The 17,123-nt window shown below is 43.9% G+C and overlaps 1 protein-coding gene across 5 annotated transcripts in view; it reads right to left on the bottom strand.

The window, feature by feature from the left end:
* Nucleotides 1-17,123, bottom strand: part of kif20ba (kinesin family member 20Ba) — a 57,917-nt gene that overhangs the window by 28,205 nt on the left and 12,589 nt on the right. For all 5 annotated transcript variants that reach the window (XM_042226485.1, XM_042226486.1, XM_042226484.1 and 2 more), the window contains exons 12-28: nt 16,590-16,752; nt 16,025-16,177; nt 15,794-15,910; nt 14,491-14,630; nt 14,275-14,392; nt 12,839-13,004; nt 12,426-12,580; nt 11,752-12,171; nt 10,238-11,370; nt 9,053-9,191; nt 8,200-8,322; nt 7,962-8,022; nt 7,388-7,513; nt 6,921-7,054; nt 5,646-5,801; nt 5,151-5,318; nt 1,807-1,932 (exon numbers count right to left, since the gene is read on the bottom strand). In XM_042226485.1, the coding sequence (XP_042082419.1) occupies nt 1,807-1,932; nt 5,151-5,318; nt 5,646-5,801; nt 6,921-7,054; nt 7,388-7,513; nt 7,962-8,022; nt 8,200-8,322; nt 9,053-9,191; nt 10,238-11,370; nt 11,752-12,171; nt 12,426-12,580; nt 12,839-13,004; nt 14,275-14,392; nt 14,491-14,630; nt 15,794-15,910; nt 16,025-16,177; nt 16,590-16,752 (3,598 nt within the window). The remainder of the gene's footprint in view (nt 1-1,806; nt 1,933-5,150; nt 5,319-5,645; nt 5,802-6,920; nt 7,055-7,387; nt 7,514-7,961; nt 8,023-8,199; nt 8,323-9,052; nt 9,192-10,237; nt 11,371-11,751; nt 12,172-12,425; nt 12,581-12,838; nt 13,005-14,274; nt 14,393-14,490; nt 14,631-15,793; nt 15,911-16,024; nt 16,178-16,589; nt 16,753-17,123) is intronic.

Raw genomic sequence — 17,123 nt, forward strand, 5'->3', positions numbered from 1 at the left:
CACACACACACACACACACACACACACACACACACACACACACACACACCATTGAAATGATTTTATTCATATACAGGGTCAGGGTTTAGATCTTAGTTTGTTTCCTTCAGTGCTGTCATTCACACTCATCTTTGTGGTTACTCACAGCTGGTGTTTAACACTAAAAGGAAACATTCACTCATCCTGGGACATCAGGGGATTTTCACCCACACGTCCCAGGAATGGGTGGACCAAAGAAGTACACAGTTTCATTCGTTTTACTTAACGATTTGTCACCAATTTTAGTGGGATTTTTTCATTCGCTGCTCCGATGATACAATTTTTCTACTTTCACGAGATGCTGTGTATGAGGGGAAATAAAATAAGAGTACAGTGGTCCCTCGCTTTAATGCGGTTCACTTTTTTTTACGTCTCATTGTGTTCTGCGTCCTGATTGGCTGTAGATCAATCTCGTGCCGTGTCTCCTGTACAGTACAGAATGCGCTCAGCTTGTCAAATTTATTTAATTTACATAAGTCTTCGATCTCTAGCACTGAAGCGCTGTACTGTGTGTTTGTAGGTTTTCTCCCCAACAAACAACAATGTCGACGAGACGTTTTGCAGGCAGCCGCGGGTCTTTGGTTTCATTCTACAATGCTGGACTTATTTTTCTATGAGGGTTTGAACTTTGAGTGTTTAAGCAAGAGAGAAAAGTATGAAAATGTTCATGCCTGTCTGAGAAATAAAGCTGGCAGATTTCACCTATTGCGAGTTATTTTTAGCACATAACTGACCACTGCCCTTCAATTTGGTATGTATTGTTGTACTTTCTTGATGGGATTGTTTTATATTATATCAGGTAAACTATACCAGACGTTTCCTTGCTACAAACAGCCCAGTTTGTCCGTGTTCTCTGCTCATCTTCTGCCTCTGTTTATAGATGGAGATCAGATGTGTCTAATCCCGGCGTCCTCTGCCTTTTTCATTATATTTACACTTCTTACATTTAAGCTGAAGCGCTAAGCAAACCAACGAAAGCAAATCTGCACGCCTGAAGCTCTTTTCTCGTCCCGTTATCCTCTGACCTGCTCGCTGAGAAATGAAAACGAACATCTGTTTGAACATAAGAGGAAAAAAATGTTCCTGCTGCCCGCCATCTTCACCTTCAAACATAAAACAACTACAGAGCTATGCACTCATTGACATCTGCTCTCTTTTTCCATGTAAAACTAAAAATACGGCCCTTTGTTTAAAGACTCCTCAGTTTTGACAGATGCTACATAAAAACATTGAGCTTTAAGCTAAAGGCGCTCCTAACATACTTTTAAATCATAGGAGTAATCTGAGGGCGCAAAGATGTCGAAGCATCCTTGAACATTTTTAAGCGTCTCGGTTCCTGCTCAGACACAGGATGCGTTCTGCTCCCTGCCTGATAAAGTCAGATTTGGATGGTCTCAGGCTTTACAGAGGTCACGTCCGAGGGCTGTTTCCTGATAGACTTCTACAAGACCTGCAGTGCTTTGGAAACCACAGGAGTTTCCCCCTGGTGGTCATTAAGGGCATAAAAGGTTTTACCAGAACAACTTTTAAGTAAAAGTTAGCAGAAGGTTCATCCAGACATGAAGCCGACAGGTTCAGATGTTGTCGGCTTACAATGAAAAGAGTGCACGTCTGAACGGGGCTATAAATCGAAGATAAGCACCACTGCCGTCCTGTGTGGAGGATTAAAACCACAAATCTTTAAAGCCACCTTTCAAATGCGACCATGGGTGGATATCTGATTTTGAAAAGTTCTTGTTTGACTCGAGTAAGGCTTAAAACACTGACCTGTGTCACTGTGTCCTCCTGTTTCACTGTGGAGGCCTTGAGCTGCTCCGTCAGCCTCAGGATCTCTGCCTCCTTTTCAGACAGAGCAGCCTGCAGCGTCGCCACACTGGGACCACCGTCGCTGCCCTGAAACAGGAAGTTCATGGACACTGAGCATGTTTTCTGCATCTCACCTTCAATTTCATGCTTTTGAGAGACCCTTGAAACATGCCAGAGATGGCTGACAATATAGACTTTCAACACATATCAATTCATTTTCCTCTGTATTGATACACCGATACGGTTCGCTCTCACACCTCCCGGCACATTCCTGATTCATCAGCTGCCGACCCATTCACCCTCCATCAGAATTGGTTTCTGGCTTGAACGTCTTCGCCTGAATTACCCCAACGCTACAACTACTAGCCCAGTCTAGACTAGTTTATGCTATCTGAGCAGAAGTCGAAGGTGAGCAGGTATGTTTGAGCTGCAGGCCGGTGGGTGGAAATAGAAACTGGGACTAATTTGCATATTCATAGATGGAGGAGACCGAAGGAAGCAAAAGGTGTCGAGTTGGATCTGAGCCACTCTAAGGCGTGAAGGGATTACTTTATGGAAAACAGCATGTAACGTTGACGAACAGAGATGAGCTTTTCATTTTTTAAATCAATGCCAGAAGAAGAACTTCCAAAGGTCAAAGTGGAAAGTTTAATACTTTCTAAGGAAGTCGCACTGAACACAATAGCTCGCACTACATAAAGCTTAAGAGTGGTACACCTCCTATCCACAGGGAGAGACGGGGGGGGGGACGCTGTTTGCCTGCAGATGTAGAATCCATTCCCCTCACCACAGAATAAAAGGAACACTCTGAAAAGGTTGAACTCTTAAGAAACCAACAAAATTGCTTCAATACATCGGAACTGAGGTCTCTGACTTTGAATCATCCTGGAACATATACAGTGGCTTCAATTTAAAGTTCTGTATGACTAGAAAGATAAACAGCACAAAAAAAGAAAAAATATAATTGAAACTCATTTTCTTTGCATCGCTCAGATATAAAGGCTTCGTGTTTTTCTTGTTACGAATGACTGTGAAGTGTTTTCTCTTTGGTTTCCTTTTATTTGTTATTGTTGTGGAAAATAATCAGATCAGCGGGCACGGTTTAGTATTTCCTGGCGAGTTTGCAACCATTCAAACAGAAACAAGCTGATAAAGAAGAATAACTGTTTTCTGGAGACTAAAATAAATGGATATAAAACACACTTTTTATATTTATGGCTCCATTAAAACCTGGAAGCGTTTACGCCGCTTTGACTTCCATCAAAGTGGGAAAATGAAGAACTACGTTTGGACAAACGGCAGAGGAACCGGCAACATAAATGAGCTAACAATCAAAAGCAGGCCGGTGCGGCGGATCCCCGTCGTTCATTATCACTGCTGTGCGGAGACGTTTTTAAACGACCGAGGCAACAGGCAGGAACCCTTTTCATTCCATCACCAAATTGATGCCAACATTTCAGTATTAGGTTATTGAGGTTTCTGCACTTGATCAAAACATGGACACAGCGAAGGAAACTCTTATTTTATTTATTAAAGATATATTTGATGCAGACGATACCAAATGATAAAATTGAGTTGTGTAAAAATATGACTAACATTTTATTACATTCCCCTTTAAAATCTCCAACAAGTTGTCTGCGACTCAGACCTCCATCTCAGTACTCCATGTTGAAGCGTGCACAGGAGGTAAGCTGCAAGCCTCCTGAAGCATTTTTACCTTCACTGCACAAAAGTCATGGCAAACAGCAGGAGCATGAAAACAACACTGGAAGAACAACTTTTTAACAAACACGATCAAACTTTCTGTCCTGTCACACCTGAGGTCAAAAATCAGCAGTGGCTGTTCAACAACTTAAGGCAGAACAACTCGCGCTGCAGTTCTATCAAACATCATATCTGAAGAGATCCAGACACAAGGGTGTCACATTTTACTCGCTTCGACTCATCTCTCCTTTCTTCCTCACCTCCTGCACTCACGTAGCTGGTGGGAGGGGCTAAAGGGCGGCCACGCAGGAAGTGACCAGCAGCGATATCATAGAAAGCCAATGACATTCAGCGATTTCGGTAGAATTCAAACTGAATTAAACTATAAATAAGACCAAAAGATACTGCTGGCTGACATATGACGGGGGGAGGAGGGTTATGTATTAGACGGTTACCTAGACAACGCTAGTGTGGACTGTCCATTAGTGACTAACCATCAGCTGGTAGCAGCTCCTTCTGCATTGGATGAGTTTCTCTTTTTGTTTTGATCCATTTTCTTGAAATAAATTTGAAAACCGGCGGCAGAAATTTGACAGGTACTTTTTTTTCCTCTTTCTTTTTTTTGGAAAAAAAAAAAAAGACGCATACTTAAATATCTGCAGAAATGCACAGCAGGTCCCGGCGTACGTTACAGCGTAGGGTTTCAACCCATAAAGTCATCCTTAGAGAGGCATGGAGAGGACCAGAGGATGTGCTATCTGAGGGCTCGACGCTATTTTATTTGAAACTGTATCCACTCATAATACAAGTCCAGTGATTCCCTGTAGTGACTTCATACATCTGTGTGCAATCAGCACTGCAGCGTCAATATTTCAATGCTGTAGCTGTTTTTCCCACATTCACACTTATTGACTTTCCTTTACGTCACTTAGTGGCTTTTCCGATACAGAGACGCCTGCAGCAAACTGGCTGCAGATCTCCACCATTTTTTTTTTTTTAAATCAATACGGTTTGTGCATAATTATAACACCCCTCCCCCAACTGACTCTTTTATGCTTTAGGTGGACTGCCCGGTCACATTGAGTGATGATACTATGATAAAAAGCCTAAAAGCTAAAACAGATACAGTTCCACATTCACAAAGGTGTATGTGAGGTTTAAAAAAAACAAAAAGGGGATGCAGAAAACGTGGAACAGATAACCTGTTCGCTCTACGAGGCGTTATTCAGTCCTCTTCAATAAATCCTGTTTAAAGATTTAAATAAAGAAATAAAACATTGCAGGAAGTTCAAACGTCCACCTCTGACTAAACCGTGATCCATCACAGCAGGTTTTAAACTTATGGGCTGTAAATAGACTGAGGTGAAACACAGCAGGGCTGTAGTCTTATTTTATTATATACTAAATATACTTTATACTGAAGGACATTACCTGACGGTGTTTGAGACACACATTGCAAATATCACCCCGTATCTTGCACATGAAACAGACGATCATGCCTTAAACCACCATGCTTAACCTTTCCCATCTTTCTTTTATAACAGGAGCCCGATTTAACACTCTGCCTCCGGGGCCTGTGATCCTCGTTATGTTATACTGACCTCTTGTGGCGGCTGTGTGTTATTTTGCTGCAGCTGCTGGATGAGCTTGTCTTTCTCTGCTTGGCTGGAAAGAAGCCTTTTTAGCTGGACCTCCAAAGCTGCGACCAGAGTGTCTCGCTCCTGCCTCCAATTCTCCATGGTTTTCTCCTTTTCAGCCAGCTGGGACTCCTGACGGAAAAGGAGAAACAGCATCATATATGCCCGACCAACATTCTCGCCAATTAAAGCTGCGCTCCAAAAAGTAACTCCATCAGTAAAGATCATCCTCCGCTGTAAGCATCACAAGCAACTTTGTGAAGCTCATATCTGAAAGCAAAAGCCACATTTTAACTAATCGGGTTTGTTATTAATACGCATGTCTGTGTTGAATTTATTGTAAGGTGGGTCCTTTGATAATAAGAAAGTGGTTGAATGGCCATCACAATCTAACTCGGTTCAAACCCTCATTGGTTGATGGTGGGTGTCAGACAGTTTTTAGCATCGCCCTCCTCTTACCAGCTCGCTCTGCAGCCGAGTGCAGCGCTCTCTGTCTTCGGCAAACTTCCTCATTTCTTGGTTCCTCTTGTCCTCGGCCTCTTTAGCTTGGCTGATCAGGGAGACTTTTTCCTCCAGCCATTTCCTGCGGTCCGCCTGGTGCTTCTCTGCAGAAATCTACAGAACAAAAATAGTAAGTAATAAAACTAAAAATAGTAAAAGGTAAAATTGCAAACATGTATTAAAATTAACTAAAAAAGGTGCTGAACTATGTTATTGCAAACCTGACTCAAAGTCAAAGGCCTGCTAACAGGAATTCCTCCAAACTCAACCATGAACCCTTGTGCGTAGTTGGCAGACTGAATTACACCTTCTGTCTAAAGAAAAAACATATTTAATAAATTTTTCTATTTTCTTCCACTTATCCAATCAGGGTCACGTGGCAATGAAACATATCACACAGCTGACATGGGGCGAGAGAAGGGGTACACCCTGGGCTGTCCCAGTGCTAACACAGAGAGACACACACAACCATTCACATCTATGGGCCATTTAGAATCACCCGAACTAACCGCACCCCACTGACTGCATGTGCGGAGGAATCTGACGCTCTCACGGGTCTCCTACAGCAGTTCCCTCAGTCCTAAAAAGAACCAATGTGACCCCGGCTATTATTAAGGTTTATTCTTCTTCGAGCGAGTCACTTCCTCCACGCAGCAGGTCGGAGTTTTATATGTCACACTTTTTTTTCTTTTAACAAAAATGTACTTGGTTAGATTCAGAACACAAAGTATTAGGTTGAAGTTGGGTGTTAAACTTAGACAAAGATCAATGTTTAGGTTGAAAACAACAGTTGCTGTTTCTTCTTCTTCTTTTTTTTTTAAAAAAAGCTTGATTTATTTGGTTGCCAAGGTGACGTGATATTGTGCTGACTGCCACAAAATCATAACTAACGTCCATGAAGACAAGCTGACTGTTTTTAGACTATTTCTCGGTTTGTTGAGATCAGGCTCGACAATCGCAGATGAAGATCTGGTGCAGTCAGACCTCAGCATAACAAAATGATCCCCATCATCCTGACGATGACGCACACAGCTGTTTAACACGCATATCGGACCAGCCAAAGACACGTGAACTGTAATCAGGACTGAAAAGACTGAACACATGATCGTACAGAATATAATATACATGTAATCTTAAGTCCTGGGCTCAAAGTCCACTTGCAGACACACCGTTTGGTAACATTTCTGTTCTGGGACATCAACACAAATGCTAATAATGAATCTGCTTCCGTACCTTCACGCTGTCCTGAGCTTCAGCTGCTTCCTGTTTGGCCCTTTTTAAGTCATCTGATTGGCTGTTGCTGAGCTGCTGGTGTGTGTTGTTTCCACTTCCCTGCTGCTGCAGCATCTCTTTCAATTTTTCCACCTCTGAAAAGGTTTACAGCACAGAACAAAGACTGACGACACAGCAACTATAAAGTTAAATGCAACTTTAAGTATAGCTTTACAATAACTAGTAAGCCATGAGAGTAGAAATGCAAGAAGTACCGTAAAAAAAAGAGAAAGAAAATGGGCAGAGAACATCTCTATTTACTGTATAATTAAAACTATGAAAACTAGAAGTAGAGCATGTCAAAGGTCAAAGTCGATCAACTGTTGCTTTGAACTATAAAAGACTGAACCTGAGCCAGTGTCCGTACGAGAGCCTTCGACTTCCTCTAACTACTAAAACCTGCCTTCTTTTCACCTCCTGTTTCTTACCACTGGAGAGCTCCTGGATGAGGTTAAGTTTCTCCTCCAGGACCTGTTCCATCTGCTCCTGAGTATCCTCCTGCTCCGACAGAGCCAAACGCATGCCCTCCATCACCCGCTCCTTGGCCTCCAGCTCTACGAACGACCAAAAACACACGCAGCAAAAGTTCAGGTTCACATCCACCACGATGAACAAGTTAGTAACCTCTGCTGGTTACTAACATAAAAACCAGTTAAACACTACTGGGAAAGCTTGAGTGAACATTTTTCCTGTTCAACAGTTTGGCGATATTTGAAGAGTCCATATTGTGTGAAGTTAAGAGCAGGACACATGTACATGGGAAGAGCACCAACGTCTTTACTGAAGGACCTTTCACAAGTAAAGACAGTTGGTGAGGACAGATTTTTACTCTTCGTTCTTCACTCAGTAAGAAAGCGTAGGTGGCTGAGAAAGGGGAGCTTAGCGCTGCCTTTGCAATAAAGGTAAGTGGGAGAAAGTGGACGGACGGCTTAAATGTTAAGGTAAATGTGTTTGGGGGGAAAACAACATGTATAAGTGAATAAAGCACAGAGAAACTCTGACCTTTACAGGCCTGCTGGTAGAGCTGCAGCGTCTGGTCAGACTTTGCATGAGACGACTGCTCCTACAGAGGCAGGCAGAAGGCATCAACAACATGAGACGCTCCCCACAAAGAGAACGACTGTCTCACATTTACTAGTTATCATCATCACATGTACATTACACAATATATTATTATCAGCAGCATGATGATCTTGCTCCCACACAGTGAGTAGTCTGGTGGAGGAACAGATGACCTCACCACTTTGAGCTGCTGGATGGTTCGGTCTCTGCCGGCGAGGTCAGACTGAAGCTGCTTCTTTGCTTTCTCAGCGTCGGACAGTTTCTGCTTCAGAACCTTCTCCTCGTCTCTCATGGCTGAAATCTGGACAAAAAGGACAAAAAGTAAGGATCTGAAGCTGACTTTCCTCAGTCACAGTAATCTATCTTACTAGACCACAGAGCACTCATTACTACTTTTACAAACACAAATCAGCATTAAAGGTTTCTGAAAGTAAACACTTAGACTTTTTCCCAGCATGCAGCTCTGCAGGTTAACTGTGATTCAGAGCTCTGCTGCTCAGGGCTGTTCCAGCCTAACTGGAGCATGAACGGGGTCCAGCTCACTCCTGATAGCACCGTGAGGATAAATGTGTACAGGCACAAATGTGGTGCATGTCTGAAATGTTTGTGAGGACACGGCTAAAAACATTTAAGACACATCGAAACATCATTTAAGCCCATTTAAGCCAAGTTTGTTCTTTTAAGGACCTGCTGTCACTGATGTAGATCACTGGATCTACTTTATTTAAGAATTAGCAGCAATCCTGACCTCTCACTGGCACTAAAGCCATCTTTGCACTGGAGTTCTAATATTCACGCAAAACTAAACTGACACTAAACATTTTAAAGTAAATAAAACCGAACTGAAACAGTCAAACTCACACTGGAAACCAACCAAAACTAAACTCAATTTAAAAATCTAAATAAAATAAACCAAATTAGGAAACATAAAACTGTAAGAACTCTGCTGGAAGCAGCTGATGTGCTGCAGTAAACTGCATCAGCAGTGAGGAGTGTGAGCGACAGACTGAAACATCCAATAATGCATGCACCTCCTTCTGGACCTGCTGCATCTGCTTCTTGTAGTCAGCCAGCTTCTCTCTGAGGTCTGAAGAGTCCTCCTCCTTCCTCTGAAGGTCCACGCTGAGGCTCTTCACCTTCTCTGAGTCCTGCTTGGCGTTTTCCTTTAGCCTGAGAGGGAAAGACACGATGTTCAGACTCTTTCATGGCTGGATTTTTACAACGTCCACCAGACTCAAAGGTACGAACAAACCAAAGCAGCCTAATAAGTGCTAAAAAAATGATGAACAACACAGTCAGTGCTTCCCACTCTCTGTTACTTTTCTCCTTGAGAGGATATAAACAGCAGTTTGGGAGAGCGACACACCTACAGAGTGAATTCAGTCTGTTCTACAGCGATACATTTCTCATTAGTTAGTATTCACTTTAACACCGTTTATATAAGAACAACATTTTACTGTCATTTTCATTGTTAATTAGCAACTCAACCACTTTTATGTTCCAGGGAACCATCTCTAGATCCCAGATTATTAGAGAGGGGCAGAAATTTATGAACGAACACCTTTATCAATGCATATCAATACAGGCGGTCTATAACAATTAATTTCATCCTGATCGAGTCAAGGTTTTAATTAGAGATAAATATTCTTCGATGTTCGCCTGATACAGTCATGAAATCATCACAGATGTAGGTAAATAAAAACATTTAATAGTTTTGTTCAGGTGAAGAGGAACAATGTTTGTGACCTGCAGTATGAACCCGGCTTCATCTTTCCTGATTTTTTGTTATAATTAGACTCAAACAGCAAGAATTCTCATTTACCATCAGTAACATTGTGAGCTCTGCGCTGGCTCTGAGAGCAGCTGCGCACTAATGCAGTCATTACAAAGGCAGGCTCAGCTCTGGGCTGATGAGTTTCTCATAATAGCAACTCTTGTAGATAAAACTCATCAGAATGATTGAAAGCATGTGTTTCACAGTGATTTGGAAGAGCAGATACGTGAGGGAGGCGGAGGCGGGATTTTAGAGAGCCGGGCTGAGAGTGGAGATATTTTACACTCCGGCTGTAGCGGGAACCGACGCGTCTGTAATCCTGAGCTAAATATAACATGAAAAGGCTTTGATCAGTTTCACTGGGCTTAACAACAATGATGATGTAGCAGCTACAGGCCCAACTTTCCAACTTGCCTCAGATCTAAACACAATGACGAGTTACCTGCTGATGTCCTCGTCTCTCTTCTTCAGCTCGGCTTCCTTCTGAGCGATGGCCTCGTGCGCCACCGCCAGCAGCTCCCGTCTCCTTTCGACCTCCTTGCGCCGGGCCTCCTGAACAGCTTGGCACTCGTTTTCCTCACACTGCTCCTGAGCCTCCTGCAAACTCTTCTTCAGGGATGTCACCTGTGCATCCTTTTCCAGCAGCTCATTCTGCAGCTCTGCTAGCTTCTCCTCCATCTGACTGTCCTTTTCCTCCAGCATCCTCTCGGTCTCTGAGGACGACGGCTGAGCTTCGGTTTTGCAGGACTCCTTTTGTTTCTCCATATTGGAAACTTTTTCCCTGAGTGAAGCAGCCTCAGCCTGAAGGTCAGAGTTCATCCTGTTGAGCTCTTTAGCCTCTGAGTGAATCCTGGCGTCTTCCAGCTCTGTCTTGAGGCGCTCTGCAGCTCGCTCCTGCTCGCTGAGCTTCTGTCTGAGGTCATCCACGAGCTTGCTGGAATCGGATTTTTGTTCACTCAGTCTGCGTTTCAACTCTTCCAGCTGTTGCAGCGATGATGCTTCTTGTTCTCGCAGCCTCTGTTTGAGCTGCTCGACCTGTCTTTCTGAGGCCGCCGTCTGCTGCTCGAGTTTTCCTCTCAGCTCCTCTGCTTCCTCTCTGGAATCCCGTTTTTGGCACTCGAGCTGAGTTTGGAGATCATCCAGTGGTGCCTGTGACATCTCTCCCTGCTGCTTAAGTTTATTTTGCAGTTCTTCAACTTCCTGTTTTGAAGATGCCTCCTTCTGACTCGACAGCTCCAGCTGCTGGTCCAGGACCAGCTGTTTGTGTGCCAGCTGTTGTTTGACCTCAGCCAGCTCGTGCTCCAGATCCAGCACTTCTCTGTGCTTGGCCTCAGTTTTCTGTCTTTCCTCAGCCAGGCTCTTCTGAAACTGAGACACTTCCTCTTGCAGTTTCTCATTCGCACCTTGTGACACTGCAGAGGTGTGCACTTCCTGCTTTAGCCTGTCAGCTTCCTGTGTCAGAGTTTGGATCTGGGAACACTTCTCCTGAATCGCCTTGGCTTGTTCATCCACTTGTGCTTGAGCAGCTTGTAGTTGGACAAAGGCTTTTTCAGCTCTCTCTGCGTTGCTGGTCACCTGTGGCAGTTTCATGGTAAGCACAGGGAGTTTTAATCAAACACAAGAGACAAAATTCCACATGATATAAACGACATGTAGACACACACACACACAAAATTTGGGCATTTTCTGGAGTTTAAACAAACAAAAGCATCAAACTCTCGGCTGCCCTCTTATTCCCACCACAGCTGGAAGCTCCCACAACTTTAACTCTACAGATATTCGAGTTGGATCTTCTTCCTGACGCCACACTTTTATACAGAAGTTTGATACATAGAAAAAAATTAAAATCACTACATCACTACATGTGAGAGCGCTGTTAACTGTTTCCAGGGCCGTCACAGTCTTCGGGGTGATTGATTTAACATTTTTGGTCACATTTCTGGGTAAAAATCATACCTGGTGTTCTGCAGTTTCCAGTTTCACAGTCAGCTCTCCCAGTTCTTGTCGGAGTGCGTCCGCCTCCTCGTGCCTCCTCTGCTCTGCCAGCCTGCTTATCTCCCTACCCTCCTCCTCCTCCCTGCTACTCTTCTCTTCATGAAGAGCAGCGAGCGCTGCCATGGCCTCCTCCTTGGCTCTCCTCTCAGTTTCCAGGGCTGCCATTGCTTTCTCTTTGCCTTTTCTCTCTTCTTCAAGGGACTCCAGCATCTTCTCGTTACTTTGCTTTAGATCTCCAACTGCTGCAACGGCCTCATCCCTTTTTTTCCTCTCCTCCTTTAAAGATGCTAGTGCCTCCTCTTTTCCCAAAGTCTGGCCCTCCAACACAGCAAGGGCCTCTTCGCTGGCTCGGAGCTCTTTCTGGAGAGCTGTCAAAGCCCCCTGAGTGATTGAAATGATGGAATTACTCCCAGTTTAACATATAAACAGGCGTGAAATGAAATGTGAAAAGAGATATATATGTAATGCAGTAAACAGGTGTCATTTATAGTGTCTGTACTGCCACCAAGACAAACCAGGCTGGGTAATAAATACTGCTGAGCAGCTACTTTTAACTGTACATGGACGGTTACAGCTGTGAAGACAAGAAACAGATGAGACCACACAGCACCTCCTCCTGTTCATGTGCTCCTCACCTGCAGCTGCTCTTTCTCACGGGAGCTCTTCTCTTGGGCCAGCTCTGCCGTCCTCTGCAGGTCTCCCACTTGTTTCTCCAGCCGGGAAACCTCTGATGACATTTCTTGGAGCTCGAAGAGGACTGTCCTCTTCTCCTCATTCTCATGTCCTCTGGCTACACCATTTAAGTAAGAGAGAAAAGGAACAAGTAATACTTCATTTTGGCCACTCAAAACTAATTTCAAATATGCAAACACAAATTTATCAGAGAACATTTTTATGCTACGGCTGAACAGAGCTACAAATGCATTCTTCATCCAACAGAAAATATTTCTGCAGGCCATGTGCTCACGCTGTTGGGTGTTTATCTGCAAACCATCTGCTTAATTAGACGAATAAACTAATAGATTTGTGTTCGCCGTCTTGTTTTTACCATTGCACTTGTGAGCCAGCGGTTCCGGGGCTTCCTGCTGCCCTTCATTTGGTTCCAGCTCAGCACCTGCCCGAGGCCCTGCTCGGCCTGGATCTGCACTTCTCTGAGCGGCATCAGTGGATTTCTTTCCTCCCACCAGTTCAGAGGAGCAGTTCAGAAATTTGTCCTGCAGGAAGAAAGAAACAGTTTAGTGGGCACATCCTGGAAATCCTATTTAATGTAGAGGTAATAACCCCATTCTGTCCTATACATGCACATGTATACATATACCTCTAACAACATATAGCATCCCTTATGCATGTTATGCCTGCAGTAACAGAGTGAGGTCCACAGCTTTTTGATTTAAACTCCAACAGGGAGAATCCTCCAAACACTTCAGGCGACTGCACAGAAATTTGTGACGATTTAGATTTAAAGAAACTCGAGGTCGGACCTCTGAGCACAACATTTATCAAAACATGAAAGAAAGCCGCCCCCTGCAGCTGGAAACCAAACTCGTTTTCAACACTCGAGGAAAAAACAAACAAACAAAAACTATCGAGTTGTTTTAGATTTTCACTCATTTACAACAGACCACCACTGAGGCTACTTCAGTGCTTATATTTGCCTTATGCTCATCTTTTATTCTAAATATGATCATCACAGATGTGCTTGAAACGTGTTGAATTTGGGCTTTGAGCGACCCCGTCAGGGCGTGCATGTTTTTCATTACAATACTGAGCTGTACACGTGGTGATGAAAACAGACTGAACAAACAGCTGCAGGCAGGAAGCAAACAAAGAGCCGGGCACATGGCACCGTGTAGCATTATTTCAGGTATTTAGCTGACAGATTTCGCAGGTCTTTCCTCCCCACTGCTGTCAGACTCCACAACAAAGACTTTTGCAGCTGATCAAACCCACACATGTGCAATAAGACTGCTATATGTGCAATTCTTGTACAATTCTTCTTCTGACGAAGTTGTTCTTTTGTATTTTCTTACTCAGTTGTATATAGCATTTGTATTTCTATTCTATTCTATTGTATATAGTATTTTATTGCATTTCAGTATTTTCTAATTTCTGCTACATAACTTTGTACTTTTGCTGTAACTAAATAAATTTCCCACCTGTGGGACTAATAAAGGTCATCTTATCCACCTACTGTACCATCACTAATCATAGTCGAGTGACTCATGTACTGTTGTGTAAGGACGACAGGCTCCTGTTTGGCCCACGCTGTTTGCATTAAGGGGGATGGAGCGCAGCGATGTATCTGTTATTGTTGTTTCACATGAGGACGATGTGGCGTCGGAGAGGATTACCCACCTGTAGTCTGCGATTTCTTTTTATCTCATTTATGTTTAAATCAAAAGTGAATCAGCAGGCACAGAACAAAGCGGCAAAGACAACAATAACTGAAGGACTTTGAAGAACGTAAATGAAGGTTTGTGTTACCACGGCTTCTGCCTCGCCACTGGGTCCAGCAGCCATTTTGTTGATGAGATTCTTGAAAATCTCCAGCCTCCTTTCAGCTCGCTCCTCCAGGATTTCTCTCTCCCTGGCCAGACGCTCACTGAGCCGAACACAAACACGTTCGCGTGACTTTGAGTTCAGATGTCAAAATAAAATCCCCCCTGGATCATTGTTAGGACAGCTCTAAAAGGGTCTCACTTGTAATCGTTCTGCATCTCGGAGAAAAGCTCCGAGAACTCTCTGCCGATGTCCTCTCGGACTCGGGACTCCATCAGCAGACTTTCAGCTCTGGCTTTCTTCAGCTGCACCTGCAGGTGGTTTAACAGCACCGCCTGCCTCTGAGGGACAAAACAGCAAAACATAACATGAGCTTTTGTACTTTTTTACTTCTTTAGACAAAACCTTTTCACACAGTTTGATAATCCTCTGTGGACACACGCTGATGACTTCTTATTGCATTTGACTGAAGAGCATAATTATATTCAGTCGTCCACTGCAGACATGCACATGAGGTGTAATAGGATAAAACAGTCACTGTTCAAAAAACCCTTATTTCTCTCATATTGGGCTTCCGTTCATTCACCCTTTGGTGTGATTGGCTGCGCCTCTCAGACAGAAGAAGGCTACAGCTGCGATCAGAGCTTTGTGCCTTTAGACCTCTGCAACAAACCATTTAAAGGAGTCTGATGAGGTTTAGGTACAGACTGCCCAAGTTTCACAGTTAAATTAAAAATGAGAACTTTGTCAAATTATGAAGCAACATTTTTGCAGAGCGTTCATATCAAAAATGTTCCGTGTCCTTCTGCACGTGATAGACAAATTAATTTGAGGCTGCAGAGTCACGTTCGAGAGCGAGTACAGGCAAAGCTACTGAAGTCAGCACGTTTCTCATACAGCATGTACCCCAAACTGCCATGGAACAGTCGCACACATGCACTCACACTGACTCACACTTCCACAGCATGTCTTTATCCTGTCTTCCTTCTTTCACCCCAACCAATCACAGCAGAAGGCCCCGCCCCTCCCTGAGCCTGGTTCTGCTGGAGGTTTCTTCCTGTTAAAAGGGAGTTTTTCCTTCCCACTGTCGCCAAAGTGCTGCTCATAGGGGGTCATATGATTGCTGGGTTTTCCTCTGCATGTGTTATTGTAGGGTCTAGCTTACAGTGTAAAGCACCTTGAGGCGACTGTTGCTGTGATTTGGCGCTGTGTAAATAAAATGGAATTGAATTGAATCACGTAGCTCAGCAACTGCTGACTCTGCTCTGTGTCGCTTCCACTTTGCTATAACACCACTAACATCTGACTCTACAGTCTCACAGTGATTCGAACTATGCAGAGCCCAGTGGTCTACTTTAGCCCCAGGGCTCGACGTTTGACCCCCCCCCCGGGTTTTTCCACAGTGATACTCTCTGCCACCAGTTTGGCTCCACCCACACAGCACAGCTACACCTCGAGGGCAGCGAATGCTTCCAGATCATTCATGAAATAAAAATGTGCTCACCTGATGAGTCTTCTTACAGACGAGAATTTTATCTTCACCGTCTTCTCCAGCTTCGGTCTGATCCGTGGTGTCCATCATCATGCCCTCCTCTTCCTCACACTCATCATCCTCATCCTCCTGGATAAAAACATTTAATGGAGATTTATGTGACAATAAGTCAAGCCAATTAAAGATGTAAACGACATGAAATACTTTGTAAACCGCGGTGAGGAAGTGATCTCTTCGTCCTACCTGTACGTCCTCCAGACTGCTTTCAAAGCCCATCAGGGAGCTTGTCCTGCTGCTCCGGAGAGCTTTACTCTCCATGCTGTTCATGATGAAGGACATCTCACCGACAGACCTCTGTGGCATGAAGGGAACGGGTTTGGAGGACAGAACTACAACCTGAAAACACACAAGAAGAAAAAGGCAAACTAAATATATGATGTTTAATACATGTGAGAACATTTGGGAATTTTACCAAGTGCCATAATCTGACATGGTAGGTTAGATATGAATGTAATAGGAATAGGTTACAGTGACACACAGAGGAATACAACGACTGCATGGTTCTCTTGCTGCACAGATTGTCACAGATTTTCACGTGGAAGATTTTTAACCGTTCAGCCTGTGGACTGTACTTTTCCACTTCTGGGTGGGTGTGTGTGTGTGTGTGTGTGTGTGTGTGTGTGTGTGTGTGTGTGTGTGTGTGTGTGTGTGTGTGTGTGTGTGTGTTGGCACAGTTCCCAAACAGAGGGATGACTTGCAGACTTGCAGCCCGGAGCGCACGAACAAACACAATGAAACATGTATGAACCTTCTGCGCCACAGCAGAGAACTTGAGGACGTTGAGCGTCTCGTCGTACATGGAGGCGCACTGGTTGATGTTGATGATCATGCAGGCTTTACCCCGACCACAGAAGAAGCTCTGCAGGTAGTGGGTCAGCTTGCTTTCTCTGAAGGGAACGTGCTGCAGCAGCCTGAAGGAGGGAACGGGCAAAGAGTACAGAACAGCTTCACTGTGAAACAGTAATGCATTTTTATAACACATGCATCCGCATTAGCACTTGTGTTTGTGTCCACTACCAATGCATTGTTCACACTCCTTTAAGTAGTGGCCTCCAGGATTCTCCAGAGAAGCTATAGTAAGCATTAAACCAGACTGCAAGAAGATTTAAAATCAGGCTAAAACGAGACGAGTTGCAGATGTCTGCAGTAATTCTGTCATTTTTAACCGTACAGCAGACTGGATCATTAATCCTGCAACATTTGAAAAAGATCTTTAAAGGCATCTGATGCTTTTGTTTGTCACACTTTGGAAAAAAATGCAGGTCCAAAGCAGCCAGTATCC

This window comes from Haplochromis burtoni, unplaced genomic scaffold (assembly GCF_018398535.1).
Source record: "Haplochromis burtoni strain Fernald_Lab_line unplaced genomic scaffold, NCSU_Asbu1 Contig_214, whole genome shotgun sequence".
NCBI lineage: Eukaryota > Metazoa > Chordata > Actinopteri > Cichliformes > Cichlidae > Haplochromis > Haplochromis burtoni.